General features: G+C 45.9%; 1 protein-coding gene across 3 annotated transcripts in view; it reads left to right on the top strand.

Moving 5' to 3' along the window:
• KIF13B (kinesin family member 13B) overlaps positions 1 to 23613 on the top strand; it is a 119420-nt gene extending 95807 nt beyond the window's left edge. For all 3 annotated transcript variants that reach the window (XM_032103601.1, XM_032103603.1, XM_032103600.1), the window contains 5 exons: positions 4491 to 4608; positions 4868 to 5001; positions 14277 to 14339; positions 15836 to 16814; positions 19216 to 23613. In XM_032103601.1, the coding sequence (XP_031959492.1) occupies positions 4491 to 4608; positions 4868 to 5001; positions 14277 to 14339; positions 15836 to 16814; positions 19216 to 19508 (1587 nt within the window). In that variant the 3' untranslated portion in view covers positions 19509 to 23613. The remainder of the gene's footprint in view (positions 1 to 4490; positions 4609 to 4867; positions 5002 to 14276; positions 14340 to 15835; positions 16815 to 19215) is intronic.

The following is a 23613-nucleotide window of genomic DNA, read 5'->3' as shown; positions in this document are numbered from 1 at the left end:
ATTTCTCCTTGCACATCACACTTGTCAGGTGATGCAGGGGTATTGAGTGTCTGAGTGCTGATATCAGATACAGGGGATGAATTTTCATGTTCAAGGGGGCTTTTGTTGGAAATTTAATTTAATTTAATTTAATTCAGTTGGACACTGAATTTAAAAACTGAGTTGACTAAACTGGATGAATCAGAGGCACAATGAATGGCAGGCATCTCTGGGGTGTTTTACAGATCAGACTAAATCACATATTGGTGAAAAATGTCACAAGTTGCTCTTAAAACACCTCTGACAAGAACTATTTTGTCTTGGACAGTTGTCCTTCCAGTCCTTCCTGTCCAGTATTTGTAGCTCAAAATCTAAGTAAGACAAGATGGTGCCATTCAACCTTCAGTTTTTTTCTGGGAACCAGAGTTTATTTCAGCAAATTGATTACTGTGTAGATTGAATTTGAATAATCCTGCTGTTCATGAGAACAAGTGCCTTTTGTCCCAGCTGTGTGTCCCAGCTGTTTGCTTGTATTCCAGTGCTATGTGGTCACCTTTTCCTAAGCCTTTTCTGAACTGCTGAAATAATAAAACACAAGAACTATTCATTTCTCTTACCCAGTGGCTGCATTTTAATGGTCTGTCAACTTCAAGGAAAGATTTGTCAGGTAAAAGCCTCCAGATGACTTAGGCAGTGATGATCCCTACCTGCCCTAAAGGTTTTGTGCATGAAATAAATTCCCTGGGGTTTTTCATGGAGGATGTGTGAAAGAAGAGAAGGCAGAGGAGAAGAAGGAGAAGGTGTTATAAAAATAAACCGCTTTATAAACAGCTCTGCATTAAAACACATCAAGGGACTTGCATTCTTCTGGTGGCTACTTTTGATTTGTTAAATTAAATCACTTGACCTCTGTTTGGTCACTTGGCAGAGACCAAATATATTCATGAAATGATGACTCCTCTGGGCAAATGATTTACAAGCTTCCTCTCTTTCTCTCACCACCCTTCTTGAGAGAGAAAAGATTCACAGCACTTAAATAATAATAAGAATAGACTTTAAATTTGTTGCGTTGCAGTTGGTGAATGCACAAAGCAGCACGGGAGGGTGCTGGATGACGTCCAGGTGGGAAACTTGGGAACTTCATCAAGTTGATGTAGTTAATAGTTCTTTTTATTTTTATTTTATTGAGATTGAGATGGGTCATCTTTCAATCCAGCTTAGTAAAATCATGCATGAATTCCCTGTGCACAATAGTTGACACTTCCAGTTGTCTCCAGTATTTTCTTTTCCATATGTTTCTCCACCTGTTGCCCTGATCAACCTAATTTTGATGGTTTGTTGTCATCTCTTGAGTTGAGGGTCACAAATCTGACCTTCAGGCTAAAATGATGATCTTTGCACTCTCCCCAATGCAAGTGTAATTAAAAAACCCAACATGCCTTAAGTAAACAACCACACAAATCTTTTACTCATTCCTGTTCTCAGGACCTTCATTTTATTTAGCCTGGCAAAATACTTAAAATTATTTAGAAGATGTAGTTTTCCATAGTACCAAGGCTGAAACAAAACTTCCAAAAGGTCCTAAAAATAAAAAAGGCTTTTCCTATGGGAAAAGTCACCAAATGTTGCCATTCTTTTTTTACAAGATGAATATTCTGAAAGTGTTCTGCTGGTTCGTTCCTACTGCATTTTTTCAGCATTCCCCAAACGGGGCTAGAAAGTCAAGATATTTGCCTGAAATCATTTTTTTCTTGGAACAGTCAGTGAAGGGCACTTGTGACTCAATAGATCATGACTCAGAAAATTATTTAGTTGCTCTTCACATGCATTCAGTCCCTGTTCTACTATGCTACAATACTCCTTAAATTTGTAATATTCGTTCTGTTTCTTCTGTCTCTGTGCTCTCCAGAAGCACTTAGGCTTGGCTCAAGATGTGTCACCTTAATCCCTGTGTCTTTAAGTGGATCACTATCCCAAGATCCTAAAGGATCACTAATCAAGCTTTATGTTCTCCAAAAATGAAGCTTTCAGATGCTTCCCACCCTTCCATAGCTCTTTTTCCTCATCCAGTGCCAGCATCTACCAGGCTGATGGCAGATCAGGCCAGGAGGCAACAAAACCAATATTTCAAGATTATTTTGAGTCTTGTGCTGTTTGCTTGGAGTCTTCTGTTCTTTATTAATCTCTGCACATGGTAAGGCCACCTGGGAGAGAAACCTGCACTAATAGAAACACAAAAGCCAAAAAAGTGAAGGAGTTTGGGGGTGAGGAGTAGGAAAGATGGTTTCATGGAAGCATTTTGTGGAGCTTTCCAGCCTCAGACGTGACTCTTGGACTTGTGTAAGACATAAATGAGTCAGGTCAAAGATAATGCTGGAATTGGAGGCTTAAGGCAGGGGCAGAGCAGGAAGCTTTCAAGAAGGGCTTGAACACCAAAGTCCTCAAAAGTAGCAGACTAAACAAACCCCTGCTGCTCCCAGCCTGGGCTCCATCAGCTTGACATTCAGGATGGCTGCCTCAGTGACCTCAGACATCCATCAGGTATCCCAAAGTCGACTTCCCAGCTGCAGCACTTGAGTGTACCTGGAGCAGGAGGGCTGAGGACAGGTCCTGCTCTGCCCAAGTGCAGGTTACTTGCTATTCAAAGCAGGAGAGCTTCCCTGGGACTGACTTATAGATCCAAATGGAAATGATTCCTGCCCTGGGCTGCTCACTGTGACCTTCAACCCATTGGAGAAATCTATTCCTCCTATCCTGGCTTATTTATTATTTGTGAAACATTCATGACTTCAAGTTCCAGTTAAGATTAGTTCGGCTGCCTGTCATTTTTATGTTCAAGGTCACTTTAATTCCTTGCATCCAACAGTGGGAAGCTTACTGAAAAGACACATTTTCCCCCTCTTCCTCCAGGAAAAAATACTGGAAACTTACGGTCTAGGAATGCAGCAGGTCCATCGATCCCTTGTAACTCCTTTTTAGTATGTTCCCTGCACATTTTACTGTGGAAGTATTTATCTTCCTGTTCTGTCTTTTAAAACACAAGGAAAATTCAGGTGTACAATAAAATCCAGATGTTGCACCAGCCACAGCAAAACTCTTCACACACACACACACACACAAAACAGTATCAAACTTCAGTTTGTATCAGTTTGGCTGCACCATCCTGTCCTTGCAACCTCTGGTCATGGAAAGGAGAAGCTTTGCAAGCTCGTCCTGAGAACATTTTGCCACCTGAACAGGACGACACTTTCCCACAAGACCCTGAGACTCCTTGAAGAGTCTGAGACTGGACTTTTTTGACCCAGAGACTCATAAATGGGTATTGAATTGCCCTCAGGTCTCCTATAAATGAAGTAAATGAGAAGGAACTGCTTTGGCAGGCATTGCATGTGTGCCTCCCTCAGACGTTGTCAGGACAACCCCATGGAATTTTGGTTTCCCTTCCAGCTCTGCACATCCAGTTTGGTGAAGCAAAACCAAACCCTGTCCTGCATCCACATGAAACTTCCAGCAGAGACACACCCTGGCCAGTCACTTGGAGTAATCAGACAAACCTGTGAATGATTTTACCTATCAAGATGAGAGAATTAGTAAAAAATGGATTTTGCCACGTAGATTCTTGACACTCACATGCTGATGGGAGAGAGTGGCCTGGGGATTCTAATCTCTGTTAGCCAGGAGGCTTTGTCACCGAGCCAGTTTCTAGCTGTGAGTTTGAGAGGAAAGTTCCAAAACCACAGTTTTGGACCTTTTTAAAAGCAAGAGAAATCACCCTCATGTGCAGAATGGTGTGTGGGATCCATGGGAAAACCCAACCAGAGAACCTTGGGATCTTGGGAAAGCAAAGGAGCTGCTCTTTTCTCTGTCACTGTTTCTTCCTCATCTGCCTCAGGCTCTTGTAGGGCTGAAAATAATCTTATTTCATCTTCACTAACCATGGGTCCAAGCCCTAACCTATCCTGATCTTTTTGTGGCTCCTGCTGTCCACAGCTTGGATATTCCAGCTTTCTCTTTTCCAGGCTGTTGGAAAATGTGGCAGTGCCACAGCTGCTTCCTCTTGATCTGATCAACTCCTCCTTTCTCTGACTCCAGGCACAAACATCCAACCTTTAGGTCTTGTATTACTTGTCTTGTTCAGAGCTCTGTCCTCACCCCTTTTTCCTGACACTGCTTCCACTACTCCTTAGCAGATCCACAAAATATTCAGGAATTTTGGGCAGACAGCGCCATATTATTTTCACCTGGTTGTAACCTACCTTCCAAAACAGAGCAGCACAACTGAGTGAAATATTACAGCTGTGAGGTCTGGAAATAAACTTCTTCTGTGCCTTGGTGCTGAGGGTGCTCATCTTTGCAGGGCTGGGTCTGCCAACTAAAAGCACCCCTGGGGAAGGGTCTTTCCTCAGCTCTGGCACTCTGAGCTTGGCAGAGGGGCTGTGCAGGGTGTGTCAGGATTGCAGTGCTCCTGCTGTTGTGCTAACTTGGAAAATTAAAACTTTTTTCTCCTCTAGGGTCGATGGGAGAGTCAGCAAGATGTGTCCCAAGGTGCCACAAACTCCAGCAGAGGCATTAGCCCATCTCGTACCTCCCTGCCGGCCTCTGGGCAGCAAAACCACTCTCCTGATCCAGGTAAGAGCTCTCCTACAGCTCAGAGAATTCCCTAAAAGAGAAATGAAGTCACTGCAGCTCCTGAGTGTCACAAGAAGCTGAGCTGCTCTCAGAGAGTGCTTTCCCTTGGATAATTCTTCAACCATAGAAGCCATCTCAGACTAGAAAGAAGAGGTTTTTACATTTTTTGTAGAGGGTTTTGGGTCAGCTTTGGGTTGGTTTTTTTTCCCTTTCTCCAAAGAATAACTGTTTTCATATTTCAATTTTTTTTTTCCAACAGGTATTGGTAGCCTGGCTGCTTCCTACCTGAATCCTGTCAAGTCCTTTGTGCCTCAGATGCCAAAGCTGCTGAAGTCCCTCTTCCCTGTCAGAGATGAGAAGAAAGGCAGGCAGAGCTCTCCCCTTGCACAGCAGGTAAAGCATTAAATCACCCACGAAATTCAATATTGGTGAGTGCTGCTGGACTTGCTGGCAAAGAGCTGTTTTATAAAAGTTGTTGCAGAGCAAACCAAGCTTTTAGGCACAGCAAAGCCTCGTGATCCACTTCCCCTCCATCCTGTCCAGGGATAGTGGAGCTGCTGGAACTTATTGATACGCACTCAGCCCACTTGGCTTTTTACAGGTGCCAGCTCCACTCCCAGTGTGATTTATGGGCCTCCCACTCGCAGCAACAATAGTGAAATTTATGAAGGGCACTTAGTGGTGTTTGTGTATTGCCAGGAGGAAAATGTAATTCTATTTTTAATTCCTTATTTCATATCCCATCCCCTCCCACCCCTCGCCTTTTACCATCTTTTCCTGTCTACTTGGGGCCGTTGCTTTTGTTCATTTTTATCTATTCCATGTGTCAGGGAAGCATTTGATTTCCTTTTTTTCTTTTGGGTGTTGTGCTACAGAGCTCCCACCTGCTCCAGATGGGGCTTCTGTGCTCTGAGCAGAAGTGAATGCATGGTCAAACTGACTGAAAAAAACACTTCTGTCTTTTAAAAAGACACCAGATGAAATAGAGAATCCCATAAAAAATAATATAATCTCCTTCATTTGCGAGGCTGTGGTTTATTTATCAAGGAATATTTCCCTATAAAGTAAATTTTGAAGGTTCAACAGACTGCTGTGAAGATGAATCTGGAGCCGGATCTCATGTGAAAGTTTTTGGGAGTCCATTCTGTCCATGCTGGCTCTGCTCTCATCCTCTTCCCTTGCCTGGAGTTCTGGAAGCTCATCACTTGTTAACTCAGACTTTTCCTCAACTCTTGCCATGCAGACAAACATTTTAAAGAGTATCTTCCTCAAAACACAGCAAAACAAACCCTACAATCCCTGAATAACTCTTTTTTTGTGGTTGGATCCAGGTATTTTGTTCTATTGTTTGCTACAACTGAATTTGCTGTTCCAAGAACATCCCGAGACCACAGGAAGTTGTTTGGCATAGTAGAAATACAGTAAAATATTAAATAAATAGAGCAAAAATAAATCCACTAACACTTAAATATTTTTTAAAGTAACTTATGACACATCTAGCACAAATAAGAATGAGGCAGATTTAAAATATTTTTGACTGGGGATTCATTTCACATTTTCGTGTTGCCTTTTGCTTGCTGTTGAGGCTGGAATTGTACAAACCCCCTCATCTATGAACTGTAGAGAATTAAAATGAAGGTGGTGGCTTTCTTTCAAGGTATTTGGGTGTGGAAAGATGCAAATAGGTGCTCTTACAATTGCAGTGAGAGCCTTTCACACCTTCTTGAATTCTCTGTGAATCAGTGAGAGCTGAGAGGAGAATCGAGGCCTAATTTCCTGCCTCTAGTCTAACCACCTGTTCCCACTCCTTTCCTGTTCAAGATCAGTCGTGGATGATTTGTCTAGAAATCAAGTTTTAAACTACAGAGACATCTCTTTAATGAGATTTTAGTTTATGTTATGCATTACTATGGAAAGTCAACCAGGTCGTGATCTCAGTGATTTTTAATGGGAGGGGAAATGCTATTAATGCTTTGGTTTTTAAAATAATAAGAGGACTGTGGGATGCTTTAATGCTTGGTTGCACTGGAGAGCAACCCAGGCTTTCCATGACCACTGGATCTGTGTAATAAAATGCAATTTTAGAATCATTCTCTGCTTTCAGGTTTTGCAGTGGAACCAGTCAGTTGTATTGCAAAGGCACTTCCCTGGTTTCAGAGGTTTTACAAATTCCTTGTGCTCTATCTGTAGGGAAACAGGGCTTCTTCACTGCTGTCAGCAATCCCAGGGAATCATGGAATATCCTGAGCTGGAAGGGACCCACAGGGATCATTGCTCCAACCCCTGGCTCTCCACAGACATCCCAACAGTCCCACCCTGTGCATCCCTGAGAGCGCTGTCCCAGCATTCCTGGAGCTCTGGCACCTTTGGGAATGTCACCATCTCCTGGGGAGCTGTTCCAGTGCCCCACCACTCTTGGGGGGGAAAAACCTTTTCCTAATCCCAACCTAAGGAAAGGTGCACAGAAGAGAGAGAGAAAACCTGAAGGAATTGCCCCAGAATCAGCTCCAGCTTCTTCTGTGCAGCACAAAAATAAAGAGGTGCCTTTGCAGCAAGCCTGGCTTGAAGATCATAAATATCCCATCCCATAATCTCCCGTGCTGCTTCTTTCTAATGGCCTGAGGATGCAAATGTGGGCAGAGGAATTGAGCTGGAGGTGGTGATGGATGGCTGAGGGACACGGGGGGCTCGGGGGGTCACTGCCAGGCCGTCAGCTTTAGCACCTCATCCCTCACCTGCCAGAGCCAGGCAGGCAGCCAGGAATTCCTGTGGAACTGGAGAAACTGCGCCACGGAGGGGACACAAAAATGATCTTTCTGAGCCTCAGAGAATACAGAACAGCACCTCTAGGTCTGTGGGAGAACAAAATTGTAGTGCACAGTGGCAGGGGACATAAATAAACATGCAAGGTGGGAGAAGTGGGTGGTAAACTGCAAAAGTACGAGGGGGAGGCAAAGCCAAAAAGGACTTTCTGGCTTTAATTCCAAAGGAATCCGAGCCTTAACTGGGAAGTGCTGGAGTTTTGTTGCTCTAAACAACAATTTGGGAGAGCGAAGTTCAGGAATAGAAATGACAAAGAGGATGGAAAGATCTAAATCATCCTTTCCTGGCTGGAAGCTGAGATGTGGGGAGATCCAGGTTGGATTTTGGGAAAAGGTTCTTCCCCCCAGAGGGTGCTGGGGCACTCTGAAGCAACTCCCCAGGGAATGGGCACGGCCCCAAGGCTGCCAGAGCTCCAGGAGCGTTTGGACAATGCTCTCAGGGATGCACAGGGTGGGATTTTGGGCCATGGGGTGCAAGGCCAAGAGCTGGGCTGGATGATCCTGGTGGGTCCCTTCCAACTCAGGATATTCCATGATTCCGTGGAAAGCAAGTTTCCAAAGGAGCAGGACTGAACCTTTATCCAAGTCTGGAGTTGAATTTAAGTTCACCGTGACCATTCCAAGTGGGTGCGGTACCAAATCTCTGACCCTGTGCCAGTAAAAAAGGAGATCAGTTCTGATCAGTCATTACAAAAATACACTTCTAAATTTTTTTAGCAGCTTTTTATTTCAGTCCTGCCCATTGCTTAGAGTGGCATCAACCTTAAAGCAAGTGAGCCCACACAAAATTATCTTCACAAAGTGATCTTCCCTTGTTTAGAGTGGTTGCTGGAGCTTCCAAAAAACAAAAAAAAAAGCAGAGACATCCCAGTCAAGGTGGTGGCAGTGAACAAAATTGCTGTCTTTGACCTTCTGCTGCAAGTTTAGTAACTAATCTGGAGAATAATGAACCGCAATTAATGAAATCTGCTCTCGTATTCAAGTGTGTTTCTCAGACAGCACATAAAATAATTGAAAGAACTTCCTGCTCTCTAATTAGTTAGATTGAATTAATTTGGCATAATAGGATTCTTTATGTAACTCGCAGAACGGCTTCCGATGAAGCTGTTTATGTACCTAAAAGATTGGGTTCTGATGAAGCTGTTTATATACTTTCAAGTTAGAAAATGCCTCTTTTCTCCTTTATCTGGTGCCTTTAAATTAATTGCCAGTAGTCTGTAAATAAAAAAATTAAAAAAAAAAAAAAGCCAGCAATTGAAACCTTTCTCGATGGCTGGAATTGCTTTTTATTCTCCCAGCCTGTTCTGGAAAAAGCTGAGAACCACAGAGTGCAAGATTTGGAGCCTTCTGCCCCTCACTGCTTGTGGGGAAAAGCTTAGAATCCTTGTGTAAAACATGCAGGTGGATGGAGAAGCAGAGTTTCATCTCTCTGTGCTTAATTATATCATGTAGGAATTGAAACTCCTCTTTTTTATCCACATGCTAAGGCTTTCCCAGGGTACACCAAGCAGAATTCCTATTCTTTTCCCTTGTGACCCCGTGGCTCTCCAGGAGCTGCCTGTGTAATTGCATTTCAGGGCATCACTGGGTGCTGACATTAAAAATGGACATATTAAATATCAGTTTCTGGTTTTTTGGCATTGGTGTGGCAGAAGGAAATTCCTGTGGCCAATTTGGTGAGTGGGTTTTGGTCACCTTCCTCTCCAAGAATCTTTTTGGATGCTCAGATGTCTTTTGTTAGCACGTGGCTTAAGAGAGAGATCTTGAGTCACTGATTCATTTTTTTAAAAAATGATAATAAACTCTTTGAATTTCCATGTTTTTCATTTGTGCTTTATGGTGTAGCCACATGGAGAGGGCAGCTGTCACTTCTTTCCCTTCCACCTTCTGATGCAGACATAGAAATTAATCTTAAAAACGAATGAAATGCAGTTAATGAAAGGCTTTCTAAATAGACAAAGCCCCTTTTCTGGCAGTCCATTAAAAAATAACAGTTTCATGGATGGGCCTGGTGCACAGTGTAATTGCTAGAACTGACATTCCTTAATCAAATGTAAATAATGTGGCCTCAGAGAACCTTCTTTAACATCTTGAGGGCTTTCTTTTTTTCAGAGTTTCAAGTAAAAACTCATTTGGATGCTACAATCAGCAGAGCTCCACAGCAGAGCTCGTATGTCTCCTTGTGACTCAGTTGTTGGTGTTTTGATTTCTTTCTGAGCTCAGTTTTCGCTGTCATCCTCAAATACAAATCGTTTTTGATGAGAATGAGTGTGGAAAACTGACTTTGGAAGTTTCAAACCGCTCAAATTTCTTTATAAACTAACTTAAAAATGGGTATGAATTACTCTTTTTATCTGCCAGGACCTAGAAATGAAGTAATTTAGCTGCATAGAAAATGGTGTGGTTCATTTTGTATAAATGGTACTAGAAAGGGGGAATTCTGAAGTCTTATTACAGGCTGAAATCTTCCACAAAGGGAAGGTGGAATTAAGAGGGGGTTGTTTGGGTTAATGTTTAAACACAGAGTGTATTTAGAGAAGAAAATGAACAAACACCAAAAAACCTCAACAAATTAACTTGCACTGGATTTCAGATCTCCTTGTGGAAGGCAGGAGATTTTATATTTGAGTGATTAATGACTTTGCCCTTGATTTTAAAATAATTTTGAAGAGAAATATTGTTGGGGGCAGGGAGGGAGTACCTTTTAAGAGAAGAGCAGTGGAAATTTGGGATAATGTGTCGTTAGGATTGTATCAACCTTGGCTAAACCATTCCTGTCACTTGATTTACCAAAATATGAATATCGATCTAATATCGATATCCAACTGAGACAGACAAAAACTCTCTTAACAGTTTAGAGTTAGAAAGTGTATGTTTTATTTGGCGCCAGGCTCAGTGTGGGATAGCTCCCTAAGACACAGGGCCCTGATCCAAGCAAACACAGCGCTTTCTATTTACAAAAATTATGAATATCCAAAATACAAATGCATATTCATAACATTAACACCTCCCATTCTCCGCTTCGTATGGAAATGAGCTTAAATGTCATTAAGCATGCGTAGTGTGTGCTCTGAATGGAGTCGGTGGTCTTGAATTGGGTCAGTGGTGCCAAGAAAGATGAAGTAACTCATCTTCCTCATTTTGACCTTTTCGCCTCTCTGAACTTTAACAATCCTAATTACTTTAGTGACCTCTAAGTTTCCTCTTGCGTGACTTTTGAACGGGTTCCCACCAAGGGAGGAAATTGGTAATTGTCCTTGTTCCCTACACCAACTTATCAATGTTTCTGTTCCTCGTTCTTAGCACAGCTAAGCAAACATGCAAATGACAGATCATCAGTTACTCAGTAATCAATTACTAACATCTTAAAACCCATTTCAGGTCCAGCTCTCTTAACTATTTTAATTAACTCTAGCTGGGCCCAAATTCCTTCCTATTCTAACTAATTTCAACACAGCTAGCCTATAACTAAAATCTTTATGATTCTACGTTTCACACTCACAGGACAATTCTTGGCTGCCCTGGCCCGATCTGTTCTCTTAAATGCCACTGAACTTTGTGCATATTGGGTGTTAATACTGAGGGATTTTCATCCAAGTGACATGAAATCAAAGGCTTTGCACTGAAGTCATCAGCCACCGCTGCCAGAGGCGTTTTACAAAGTGTTTAATGACACAGAAATACCAAATGAGTTTTGCTGAGCTCTTTGAAGAGGTGGCCACTATATGTGTGTGGAATCTATGGGATGAAAAGATGTTCATTCAGGATTAGTGTTGGTGCCTCTGTAACTGGGGACAGACACACAATTGCTTTTCCTCTTCAAGCTCACCAGCGTGGCAGGTTGGGCTCTCTTTTGGTCACCTCGGAGAATGTGCAAAGTGACCCCTCAGTGAGCACAAAATGCGCACGCGTAGAGATCAAAGGTTCGTAGAACCACCATGGAATCACAGAATGGTTTGGGTTGGAATGGACCTCAAAGCTCATCCTGTCCCGCCAGGGACACCTCCCACTATCCCAGGGTGCTCCAAGCCCCATCCAACCTGGCCTTGGACACTTCCAGGGATCCAGGGGCAGCCACAGCTTCTCTGGGCACCCTGGGCCAGGGCTTCCCCACCCTCACAGACAGGAATCCCTTCCCAATATCCCATCCATCCCTGCCCTCTGGCAGTGGGAAGCCATTCCCTGTGTCCTGTCCCTCCATGCCTTATCCCAAGTCCCTCTCCAGCTCTCCTGAAGCCCCTTTAGGCACTGGAAGGGGCTCTGAGGTCTCCCTGGATCTTTCTCTTCTCCAGGTGAACACCCCCAGCTCTCCCAGCCTGGCTCCAGAGCAGAGGGGCTCCAGCCCTTGGGACATCTCTGTGGCCTCCTCTGGACTCTCTCCAGCAGCTCCACGTCCTTCTGCTGTTGGCCCCAGGGCTGGAGCAGCTCCGCAGGTGGGGTCTCAGAGGGGCAGAATTCGCCCCTCCCCTGCTGCCCACGCTGTGGGATCATCCCAGCACACGGGGGATTTCTGGGATGTGAGTCCACCCACCTGGGGCATGTCCAGCTTCTTTATATCCTCACAGTCACCCTGCACAGAGCAGCAGCTCTTAGGAGAAGACAATCAAAGATGCTTTAAAGTGAACTGCTTTCATCTTCTCCCTCACTCCCTGTTTTGTCAGCTTGGTTGAAGAAATTCTGCCAGAAACCATCACACTGTAAACGGGCCGTGTTTTGCCAGTGGATAAACAGATACATCGAGTTTAGCAGTCACTATCTACAAACATTTAATAATAGAATTTGGCTCTGGATCCAGAAATATTTTTCATCCAGCAATGTCTTCCCACACAGTCCCAACACGTTTTTTTTTTTCAGTGCCCCCCTCCACAAGGAATTTGACTGCATTTCATCCCACAGATCTGGTGTGGTGCCCTCGCTGCCCCAGTGAGGCTGTTCCTGCCCATCTGCTTCTTGTCAGCACCAAAGCTGGGCAAGTGCCACCTCTCATAATTGCTTTTTTCTCCGTGTTTTTCTAAACTTTGCTTGGCAAAGTTACTGTAGTTTGGAGATCTGTCATCCTTTCAGGAGGAGAACTTGATGAGGAGTGATTAGAGCCTAATGGTTTTCTTTTTTTTGCTGTGTGATACCAACTGGATTTTTAGATTTTTGTGGATTTGCAGGCTGTAAGACTGGAGGTTTTGGAGAGATAAAAAACCAAAACAAACACTTCCCTCTGTTTATTTATTTTAAAGGGAGAAAAGGAAATCAAAGGAACTGAGAATTAGCTTGAAGCACTTTTTCTTATTCCAATTCTGAGTGCTTATTTCTGGATAATAAGCACTGGACAAATTTTGTAAAATCTAAAATTTGCAGGGTTTCTTCACTGGTTTATTCTGATCCATCTGGTTCCTGGAGCCCCAGGTTCTGTCCCAGTGAGGATCTCAAAATGCTCAAACTCATGCACCCAAAACAGAGCCAGTTTGCCCTGAACCGTATTCCAGTGGTGAATTTTATTTAGCATGTTTAGGAACAAGCAAAAACCCCTCCTCTCCTGATTCCTTTCATTGAATTGGAGCTTTAATGTCTTCAAAAATTTTATTTGGGTCCACTGTGACCTTCTTGGGGTTTTGTGCATCTTTTGTCTTTATTTTCTACTTTGAACCACCTTGGTTTTTTTAATGCCTGGCAATCTCTCTATAAATAATAACTGTTCTTTTCTCCTATGATTATTCCTCTTGAGGGTCAATTTAGTCATATTCCTGCTTTGCTGGGCTTAGAAGGGAGGCAAGAGAAGATTCCTTCCTCTTCAGCTGGAGGGTTTCAGTGCTTTAAACAGATTGTTGAGTTCTGGGAATCACTTCTCTGGGAGCTGAGCACTGCCTGGGTGTTTGTACAGAAGGAATTCTCAAGTCCCTTGGAGAAAAAAAGAATAAAAGCAGACAGCTCCCAAATTGTGTAATGTGTCTCCCTTAAGGAGCTCTTCCCCTCAAAGTCTGAACCTGCACTTGCAGTAAATTATTTAACACAGCTAAAGAGATGTTCCTGCCTTCTTCTCCCCTTTCCTTCTCTTTGTGCTTCCCTTTCCTGAGGTTCTGCACTGAACTGGGGGTTCCTTTCCCTCCTGTGTGACAGCCCAAGCCAGCAGCGTAGCCCCAGATTTGTATCAGCTGTCACAATGTGCTGCTCTGGTCTCAGGAGAGGGATTATTTCAAATCTGCCACATAAAAACCTGAATATGGAGCAAGGGCGGGCCATTTCTTGTCAGTATCCAACGCCCTGCAGCAGCAGTGGGAATGCCTTCCTGGAAAAGACAACGCACAGACCTGGATTCTGCCTTGCTTTTTGAGTTAAAGCCAATAATGCTCAGATCCAAACTGGTGTAGGGACTGGAGATAGAGAAGGAGTTCTGGAGATCAAATTGTGGGATACTCAGGGTTGGAAAAGGCCTTTAAGATCATCAAGTGCAACAATAACTCAGCACCAGCCCCATGGTCAGGACCAATCCATGTCCTCAGGTGCCACATCCATGTGGGTTTTGAACACGTCCAGGGATGGGGCAGCCACAGCTTCTCTGGGCAACTTATGCCAGGGCCTCACCACCCTCACGGGGAAGGATTTTATCCTCATATCTAACCTAAATCTTTTTTAGGTTAAAACTGTTCTCTGTTTCCTCTGCCAGGGTAAAAAGTCTCTCCTCTTTTTTTGACAAACTCCGTTTCAAGTACTGAAAGCCCAGTTTAATTTTCCATCCTTTCATGACAAAGGTTTGCTTAGGATCCTACATTTCAAATACAAACTTTAACATTTACCAGTTTGACAATATTTAATCCTTTCATTGAATGATTCTCTTTATTTCCCTCCCTCCAGGCTGTCCCACGAATTATGGTTCAGTCAGCCAGTCTGGATGCCAGTGCTGCCAGGATAAAACAGGTGAGCACATCCCAGGATGTGAGGACACAGTTTTTCTATTCACCTGCCAGAGGTGGCTGAAGCATCAGCTGCTTAAAACCTGTTGCACTTGTGCTGTTGCCTCGCTGTGAGACAGTGAAATTCTGTCTGGGCTGCTGGGTGTTATAGGTCCTGGTAAAATCTCCTCTCCTATTCCTGGTTATATTTTTATACTTGAAAGCATTAGCAGATAATTAGCTGAAATTTAGCTGGTTTGCTGCTTTAAAAGGAAAATTTCTAGGCTCTGACAGTGTCTATAAGCAGGACGTGGCTGTTATTCCAAGTGTGGAGCTTAATTCCCCATTTTGCCGTAATATCAGGGAAAAACTCTTGCTAAGCTGGAGAGAAAATAGACCCTGTGATCTCCCACTTCTCAGCAGAACTTCAGTCCTTGAGCAGCACATCAGCTTCCTCCCACTGTGCTTTTATTGTCTTGGAAAACTGTGTGTTATCCAAAGGGATAATCCAGAGAAAGAGCTCCTGAGTCCACATGGACACCACCCTTGCCATAGGAAAGTGAACACTGTGGCTTTAATCTGCTGGAATATGTAGTAAAAACCCACTTTAAAAAAATTATTTTATTTTTTATTACATTTCACTTAGCAATAACAAACCTTTGGTGCTGAAATTCCTGTAATCCAGTCAAATCCCTCTTTCTTCAAATGCTGCTTATATTTCCAGCAGAAAAGGCATTTTGGGAATAAGTTGAAAATCCTGTAGTTTGGGACACTCAGCCACTAGATGGGAGAAATCACAAAATTGTGAATAATAAACAAAAATGTTCACCTGAGACAGGATTTGTTCAAATCTGCCCTTCTCCAACCCCTTTTTTTGCCCCCTTTCCTATTAGCGCTCCCCTCCCTCCCGCCTTCCCAAAGAGATTTAGAGACATCCTAATCTTTTAGAGTACATGTGCTGGCAAAAGATATTGATCTATCAGATTTAGTAAACTTTACAGCCAAGAAATACATCACTGAAATGGGCTGTTAATCTCATGAGGTGCAGTTAATTTCATCCTCTGGAAGTGCGAGGTGCTGGCGGCGCTGAGGTGGGAATGGCATTTGGAAACGGGGACAGAAATGACACTTTAGGTGCAGGGGGATGATTTATCCACCCAGAGAGTTAAGCCAAATAACCATGAGAGACTTATGGATCACGGCTGGTTCCCATTCCATATAAATCCTGCTGTTCAAACAGCAAATGACCATTCCTGTAATATAAATAATTTTTCAGTAAATATTGGGGAGCGTATTTCTCGGGGTTGACACTTCCCTTATTAATGCAAGGAGGGAGCTGACAATCCTCCCAGGCTGGCAGGGCTGACTTGGGATCAGCTTCCATCTTCTGGAGATTGCAGCTACACAGGGATTAAGATAAAGCTCAAAGCCTTGGTGCTTCCCAGAGGTCTTGTATGTGTGCTTTTAGCTCAGATATTTTGGATAACAGAGCCCCACGTTCCCTCTCCCCCTGTGTTTCAGATGAACCAAGAGGAAGCAGGGAAGCAGCCACTGGAAACCGTGGTGCAGGCGCCCGAGGTGGACAAGAGTCTGGAGAAGACATCCAAAGTGCCTTTGCAGCAGCCCACGGGGGACACCCAGGCCCAGGACTGCCAGGAGGGACCTCCAAGCCCCCTGAGTGAAGCCTCCAGCGGGTACTTCTCCCACAGTGTCTCCACAGCCACCCTCTCCGAGGCCCTGGCAGCGGGAAGCGACGCTGTGGCTCAGCCAGGAGGTCCAACACCTGCAGGGAGTGACTCCTCAGCTCCTGCAGTGGCTCAAGTCCCTTCTGACATGCAGGGACACTTGGACAGGGCTTCTGAGAGCCCTCTGGGCACAAAGAGGGAGAATCCCCCCACCTTCAGCGTTCCAGGTGCTCCCCCCAGACCAAGGGACGGCCACGAAGTGAACGGGAAGTCTTGCACTTCTTATCCCAGCGAGCAGGGGAACGATGCCGCTGCAGCCACTGATGCAAAACCCTTTCTCTCTACCTCCACTCCGAAGGAGTCGATATCCAAACAATCGGTGGAGTCAGCAGGACAAGCCAGAAAAAAGGAAACAGCTTCTGGGGCTTCGGAACTGGGGTTTCCCAAAGCTCAACCCGAGCAGCCCAGCGCTGCAGCCTCCCCCTTCAAAATCCAGAAAGTGAAGACATCAGAGCTGAGATCCTTTACCAGCATGCTGGGATCAGATCCCATGAGTTCCCTGGGCACAGAAGAGCAGCGGGAAGGAGAAAAGAGCACATCCAGTGCCCGTGGACTGAACCACAATGGGGCAGAGACAGCAGAGGAAAAACTGGAGGTGATTTCTGACTCTGAAGATGCCAACGAAATTCCCGAGTGGCTGAAAGAAGGAGAATATGTCACAGTTGGCACGAACAAGATGGGCACCGTGAGATACATCGGGCCCACAGACTTCCAAGAGGGAACGTGGGTTGGTGTCGAGCTGGATTTGCCTTCAGGTAAAACATCCCCTGGATCAGGTGGGAAGCAGCTGGTGTGTCCCAGCTGGTAGAGCTCATCCTAAAGCTGCTTTTTTAGGGGTTTATTACCCACTGGGGGGTTTATTGCCCATTGCTGGAGGCATTTTGAAAAGGGAAATGTAAAAGGTCTTCCCTGCTGTCATCTTTTCCCAAACCTGCTCTCACTTCCAACCGCTTCAAGATCCCAAACCATTCTATGACCCCTGACTGTCCCTTTTCAGTCATTTCTTTGGCTTCTTACACTGGAAGCAGGAATCAGGATTCCTTTTCCATGCAGTTTGCTAAGCAGTAGCTGCAGGAGACAGGCCTTGTGTCCATCGATTCTCCTCTGGCCTTCTGCTGTGAGGATGAGGGTGTTCAAAGCACAACAGGAGTTGTGGGATTTAGCTCAAAGGGACATTTAGGCTGAATGAGCCACAAAGGCTCTTAATAGGTATTAAGAGGTGTAATAGGATTTTATTTGAAAGTAAGCTTTAAAATTGCAAAAAAAAAAATTTGTGTGTATGTAGTGTATTTTTATATATATATATATATATACACACCCCCCCTATATGTGTGAAAAGCAGTGGGAAATAATCATCCACCGACCACCAGCTCGTACAGATAATTTGAGGGGTTTTTCACCATCTTATTTGTCATCCCTGCCTGACTTTTACCTGTACAGCTGTGGAATTCCCAGAATTTAGGGTTTCCATGATTTTTTGGAATCCAGGGTGCAGTTCCTGGAGAGGCTGTTGCTGTTCCTGTGGTGTCGGTGTGGGAATAGGGTGTCCCCAGCACAAGAGGAAAGGAAGATGATGGCTGGGATTTGATCCCTGCTGGAGTCCAGGCTTCCCAACCCCTTTCTTCTCCAGGAGCAGGCAGGACTGGGGGAAGGCAGGGCATGCCAGTGGAAAATCTAGGAGAGGCACAGTGGCAGTGAGAGGATTTGGGTTACCCAGGGCACATAAAGTTCCTTATTCCAATCCTTTTAGCCAAGTGCAGCATTCCCAGGCTGGGTGGTGAATCAACACATCCCAGGGAGCCCACGCTGCTCCCTGCTGCACATTTCCCTGGACTGGAGCAGTTCATCCAGCAGAACTGTTCAGGATACAGAGCTCCTGTATCTTCCCTGTGCGTGGTGTGTTCATCAGAGCTGAACTGGGCAGTGACTTCCCAGCAGGTTTCAGAAAACTCTCTGGAGTTTTCCATCCTGGAAAGCAAACTGGAGCTGTTGATCCTTTTGCAAGGTGCAGTAGTTCCTCAGTCCTGAATTTGTGCCTCATTTAAAAAAAAACCAAAAACATATTTACAGATTCATTTCAGTTTTGGAAGGTCACCTTCCCTCTGTCAGGCTGCTCCAGTGCTAATTCTGTTTGCACATCCCAGTAAGCAGCAGCTTCCATGGAAAAGTCAGGAGATTTTTGGCCTGCTGAGGACTCAGCTGCTGATATTGCTGGAATTTTTTTCCCCCATTCCATTTCCACAAGGATTAAGACCCTGCTTTGTTGGAGCCTATCTGGCTTCTCACACATCTGGAGCTTCACTTGGGGAATATGGGCACACTCTGTCATGCTGCAAACAGGGACAGAACTCTCAGGACAGGGAAATCAAAGTCCTGGCCACGTCAGGGTACTTTGGACCCAACATGGTGATGGTGGAAGGGAGAAGGAAACACCCCAAAAGCTAAAGAGGTGACTTTATGTCATTTAAAGAGCTGTTGGATCTTTGCACTTTCCCTTTAGAGATGGGAGCAATCCCTGAACAGTGATCCTGAGAGTTTTAAATTATCTAAAAGGAGAAATAGAAAGATCTCAACAGCACCAGCACAGAGGAATTATCCTTCCTGTTCTCTGGGGGGTTTATGACATGGAAACAGTGACAATCCTCCGCTTCAAACATCAGCTCAGAAAGCCAAAAGCTCTTTTAAATGTCCGTTTTTCCTTCCTTCTTGATACCTTGTTGATGGAACAGATGATTTACCACTTTGGGAGAAATTATGGAGTTCTTCTGAATAATGAGTGGGAAGGAAGGACAAGGTGGAGTGTCCCGTCCTGTTCAGAGTCACTCTCCATGCAGTGGCCTTGCTGGGGTTCAGAAGGGAAGTTTTACCTCCATGGTGCATTTTTAGGGATCAGTCGTTCTCCCTCTCAGCACTTTTTCCTTGCCTCCTTCTCTGGGTGCAGTAGCACCAATTTGCACAGAATAAAACCCATTTTGTAGGAAAAAACCCTTCCCTGTGAGGGTGGTAAGGCCCTGGCACAGGCAGCCCAGAGAAGCTGTGGCTGCTCCTGGATCCCTGGAAATGTCCAAGGCCACGTTGTCGGGGTTGGAACGGGATGGGATTTAATGTCCTTCCCATCCCAAACCATTCCGTAATGCCCTGATTCTCTTGTCCCAGGTAAGAACGACGGCTCCATCGGAGGGAAGCAGTATTTCAGGTGTAACCCAGGCTATGGATTGCTGGTGAAGCCGGGCAGGGTCAGGAAGGCCTCGGGCCCGGCGCGGCGCCGGAGCACCGGCCTGAGGCTGCAGGGAGCGGCCGGGGCGGAGAACAGGAGGAGCGGGAACTTCTCCGGGTCAGCCTCCAACCTGGCCTCCCTCACAGCCTTGGCCAAGTCAGAAGGAGGATCCACGCTACGACTGGAGAAGAGCCAGAAAAACGCAGAGAACAGGAAATCCTGGGCAAACTGAGAGATCCCAGCCCAGCAAACGCCCTGGGACGTGGCCGGGGGAGCCGGCAGCTTCGGGAAGCGAAACCAACCATCCCATCTTCCAGCTGGTGGCAAACACTAATGAAGGGTTTGTTCTCTCTGCTCTGGGTTCTTGACACGACAAGTCTTTGCCTCGTCATGGTGCTGGATCCTTCGTTTCCTGTCCCAAGTCCTGACGTTTCCGGGGGTAACCAACGGCAGCCGGGGCCGGCGCACAGCGGTGGGTGGGTGTAATGAGCTCCTTCTCTTCCTCCTTCCAGAGGAAAATTGGTCAAACCATGGCACAGCTTCCCAACAGCCACGAAATCCTCCCCAGGCACCGGCGCTTCCCTTGGAGCGCAGGGCAATTCCCGGAGAACCTCCACAAGAATAACAGCTCTGTTGCAATGCCATAAGAGCTGTGTCAGTATCACGTAATCCACCATGAAAGGGCAAGGTGGGAATGATTCCAGACAGGCAGAGAAGTGAAAGTAGAACTTTGTTTGGAGATAGAGACCCCTCAAAGTCCTTTGATTTAAAAAAGTTGCAGCCCTTGGGTTACGTGGCTGGGCCGGTGCCTGTTTGGATCACTGCCGTGTTATCTCACTCTCCTGTGGAAATCAGCATGGTCTTCCCAGCTGGTTCGTTGGGAATGGGAGAAAGCCCGTGGCCAACTCTGTCCTGTTTCTGATCCTTTTAATGTTTGCTCTCCCCATGACAGGATCCCCTCTCTCACTTGCCCCAGAGTGGCAGGACCTTCTCCTTGGTTCCTCCCTGTGGGCCGAGAGGATCTTTGCAGAGGTGTCAGCACTGAAGTGCTTCCCTGTTCCCACCCAGCCTTTGGAGACACTCGGAATTTTGCCAAGCAGGGGGTTGCTGCCCTCGTAACAGGATCAATCCAGTCTATTTATTTTTATTTATTCTTTTAAAACGTGAAATGTTCGCGCTTTACAATCATCCCCGCCCGGCGCTGCACAGAGGAGCTCTCCCAGCACCATCCCAAGCGCCGATCCAAAGAGGAGGTGCCTCTGTCGTCCCCAAAACCAGCCTCTCTCCTGGAAAGGGGGAGCTTTGGGCTGGCTTTTATAAACTTGATTTTATTTGTGGCTGGTTTTTAGCTGCCTGTGGCCCAGGGGACGTATCCCTGTCCGTGTGTCCGTGCACGGATCGGCCGACCCTCGTTTTCCTATCAAATCCTGAAAAGCCACAGATTTTTCTATCCTGAGCTGTTTATATCTTGTTTAGTCATCATGGGGGGATTGGACAGCCTGAGCTATAGATGTTTTAGCTACGTGGGGACTATTTAGGATGCTAAATTAATGATTAAACTTCAATATCTCTCCCATCGCTGCCCGTGGGTATCCAAGTGCCTTAAACCATCTGGTTCCGAGGTCCAAGGGAAAGCTCTGTTGGCATCAAAGGAGATAGGGATGCTTAGCGAAGGAGATAATTATGCTGATTTACTGTAATTAATATCATTTATGCAGAAGGAATAAAATTAAAATAGAAACTAATCTGTAGCAGAAATAAATGGGCTGGGTTCCGATGCAGCCCGCGTAGAACTGCCAGGGATTCGTGTATCTTCCAGCTTGATGTAAGTAGTTTCAGTGTTCCCTAAATTTTCCTCAAGAAATCTTAATATAAAATGTACAGAGCAGCTTTCTAAAGATATTTTTAGTGTACAGTTTTCCCTCTTTTCCCTTTGCACGAAGCTCCTGTCCATCCGAGCCACGATGGGGGAGGAATTTGGTAGTAACGAATTTGGATGCTGAAATCCCGGGTTTTAAAGTTAAAACTGGTTTTATAGACACAACCCACGCAACGAAACGCTTTGTTCTGGGGGTCTGAGGAGTCTTGCTGATGAAAGAGCACCCACTAATTAATTTGATGCCTCTTACACTGCCTTGTTGGTTCCCTTAATTCCACCCTGACCGTGTTTTTAATTGCACTTTGTTCCCCTGTGCTGCCGGAAGAAGCTGATGTGAAACAGCCCCTCCCCGGAGTTGTGTGGTTTTAGTCTCAGCATTTCAGATACCTGGATTTAGGGATGTCTTTAAAACTCCTCCATGTTTGCTCGATGGCCCCTTTGGGGGAGATGTGAAGGGAGGAACCTCCAAGTCCTTTTGAAGCCTCTTTTCTTGCACCGCTGTCTGGGAATCCAGGATTTCAACGTGGCCCATGGAAAGGTGCCCAGGCTGCAGGAGAGAGGGGGAGGGACAGAAGAAGCTGGGTTGGTGGTTCCCTGTTTCTGCTGCTGATTATAAACCCCTCTGGCCTGTTTGTGCTCCAGCCCTGACCGTGGTTTGGTGTTTGCACACCCGGGACACGCGGCCAGAGGCTGATCCGACTGCTCTGGGCTGGATTCCCTCTCCTTCTGCCCTCAGCTGTGTTGCAGAACCATGGAGAGGGGTGTGAAGGGTGGTTTGAGCAGCCCACAGCTGCTGCCTCCTCTGGGATAACTTGTCCTGGAAGGAGGAAATCTCTCCAATAGGGCTGGGATGATTCCAAGAATCCGGTGGGAATGAGGAGCACGAGGAGCCCGCGGTGCCTTTGTGGAGGGAGGACCTTGCTCAGAGCTCTCTTGGTTTTCACCATCTCCTTTGACTTCGGAAACAAAACCTCTCCTCAGATTCCACCCTAAAGTCACCCTGATGCAGGACAAGCTCCAGAAAGCTAAAGAAATTTTGGCCGTGAGGGTGTTCCTGGAGGATTCCCTGACTCTCTCCTGCTCCCTCCCAGCCTTCCTGGGCACGTGAGGTCTTTTCTAAAGGTGTTCCCCAAATTTTTGGCACAGTGAGTGGCACATTCTGTTACTCAAAGCCATCTTTTACTTCACCCCAGCTAAGCCAACTAACCAGAAAAGAGGTAAAAACCATCATGGAGGTGATCATAGATATTTCTTATTGATAATATTAGAAAAACTCTACTCTCAGCCTAAAGGAGGAGGTGCTCTTAACTGGAACCGCCCAGCACTGAGGCTGGTGTGTGAATAGCTATGCATATTTTTCCAAGTTTTCATGCACTTTATGCAGGGAAGGAGAAGATTTAATGCAGGAAAGTGTAATTGTAGCGAGTGTCTCATCTCTGGTGTCTCTCGGGAGTTCAGTCCTGCTGGCTGCATCCCTGAATTGTGGGTGGGTCTCGGGTTCTTGGAAGATGATGGTGGTGGGTTGGAAAGGTTCCAGCCACCCCCATGTCCGCAGGGCTGGGGGTCCCTCCTCCCCACAGGGTGTCCCTGACACCAAGCCAGCCAAGAGGAGGCTTCTCAGAGGGACTTTTCTGGGTTTTCTCAAGCCAGGCCTAGCCTTTTTCCTGTGTTAGATTGAGCTCTTGAGGTGTTTTCATCTCCATGCCCAAAATCAAGCCCATTTGCCCCGAGGCTTTGGCTCTTTGCTGTTCTCTGACATCGTTTGGTTGAGGAAAGCGAACAGAAGCAAATTCTGTGTGGTGACACCGCCCGGGTCCTTAAGCAGACGGTTTTGTCTGTGGCTGGGGTGGAATGTTCAACACCCCTGTGCTCTCCTACAAAGGAAGAACTCCCTCATTCCTCCCCACGGTGGTTGGAACCCCACCCGCACGGGGCTTGGGTGTTGTCCAGCCCCGTCCGAGCCCTGCGGAGCCGCGTCCGTGGTGATGCTCCTGCTCTCCCTCCGCCAGTTCCTCCAGTTCTTTGCACAAGATTCCATTTTCCCAGTGCCTTATCCCGGGGCCAGCAGCCGGGGCGGCCTCGGGGTGCCTGGATTTTAGGGAATGAGGCGGTGAGGAACGGTGTGGGCTGGTCACACTACACAACACCCCGAGTGGGGTCATGATCAAGTGTCTTGTTCCTCCATCTCCTGTCTCCCATCTTTGGTTTCTGCCCTCTCCACCGTTCCCAAACCCTGATCCTGTTGGGTTCCCTGGGAGCTGGTCCCAGCTCGTGTGTCCCTGCCAGGGTCAGACCCTGCAGTGGCTCTGTGTACTTTAAATGAGCTGAAATCCAAAGAGACTTTGTAATGAGCTGTAAAGTTTTTAATTATTTCTGTACCATACTAAATGACTGTAATATTGTATCATGCGTGCGATGCCGCCTGCAGGACCTGAATAAACGTCTTCTTTAGAGCTGG

The sequence above is a fragment of the Corvus moneduloides genome, chromosome 3, assembly GCF_009650955.1.
Source record: "Corvus moneduloides isolate bCorMon1 chromosome 3, bCorMon1.pri, whole genome shotgun sequence".
NCBI lineage: Eukaryota > Metazoa > Chordata > Aves > Passeriformes > Corvidae > Corvus > Corvus moneduloides.
Note: the sequence above shows the minus strand (reverse complement) of the source record. Positions and strands in the feature narration are given on the sequence as shown.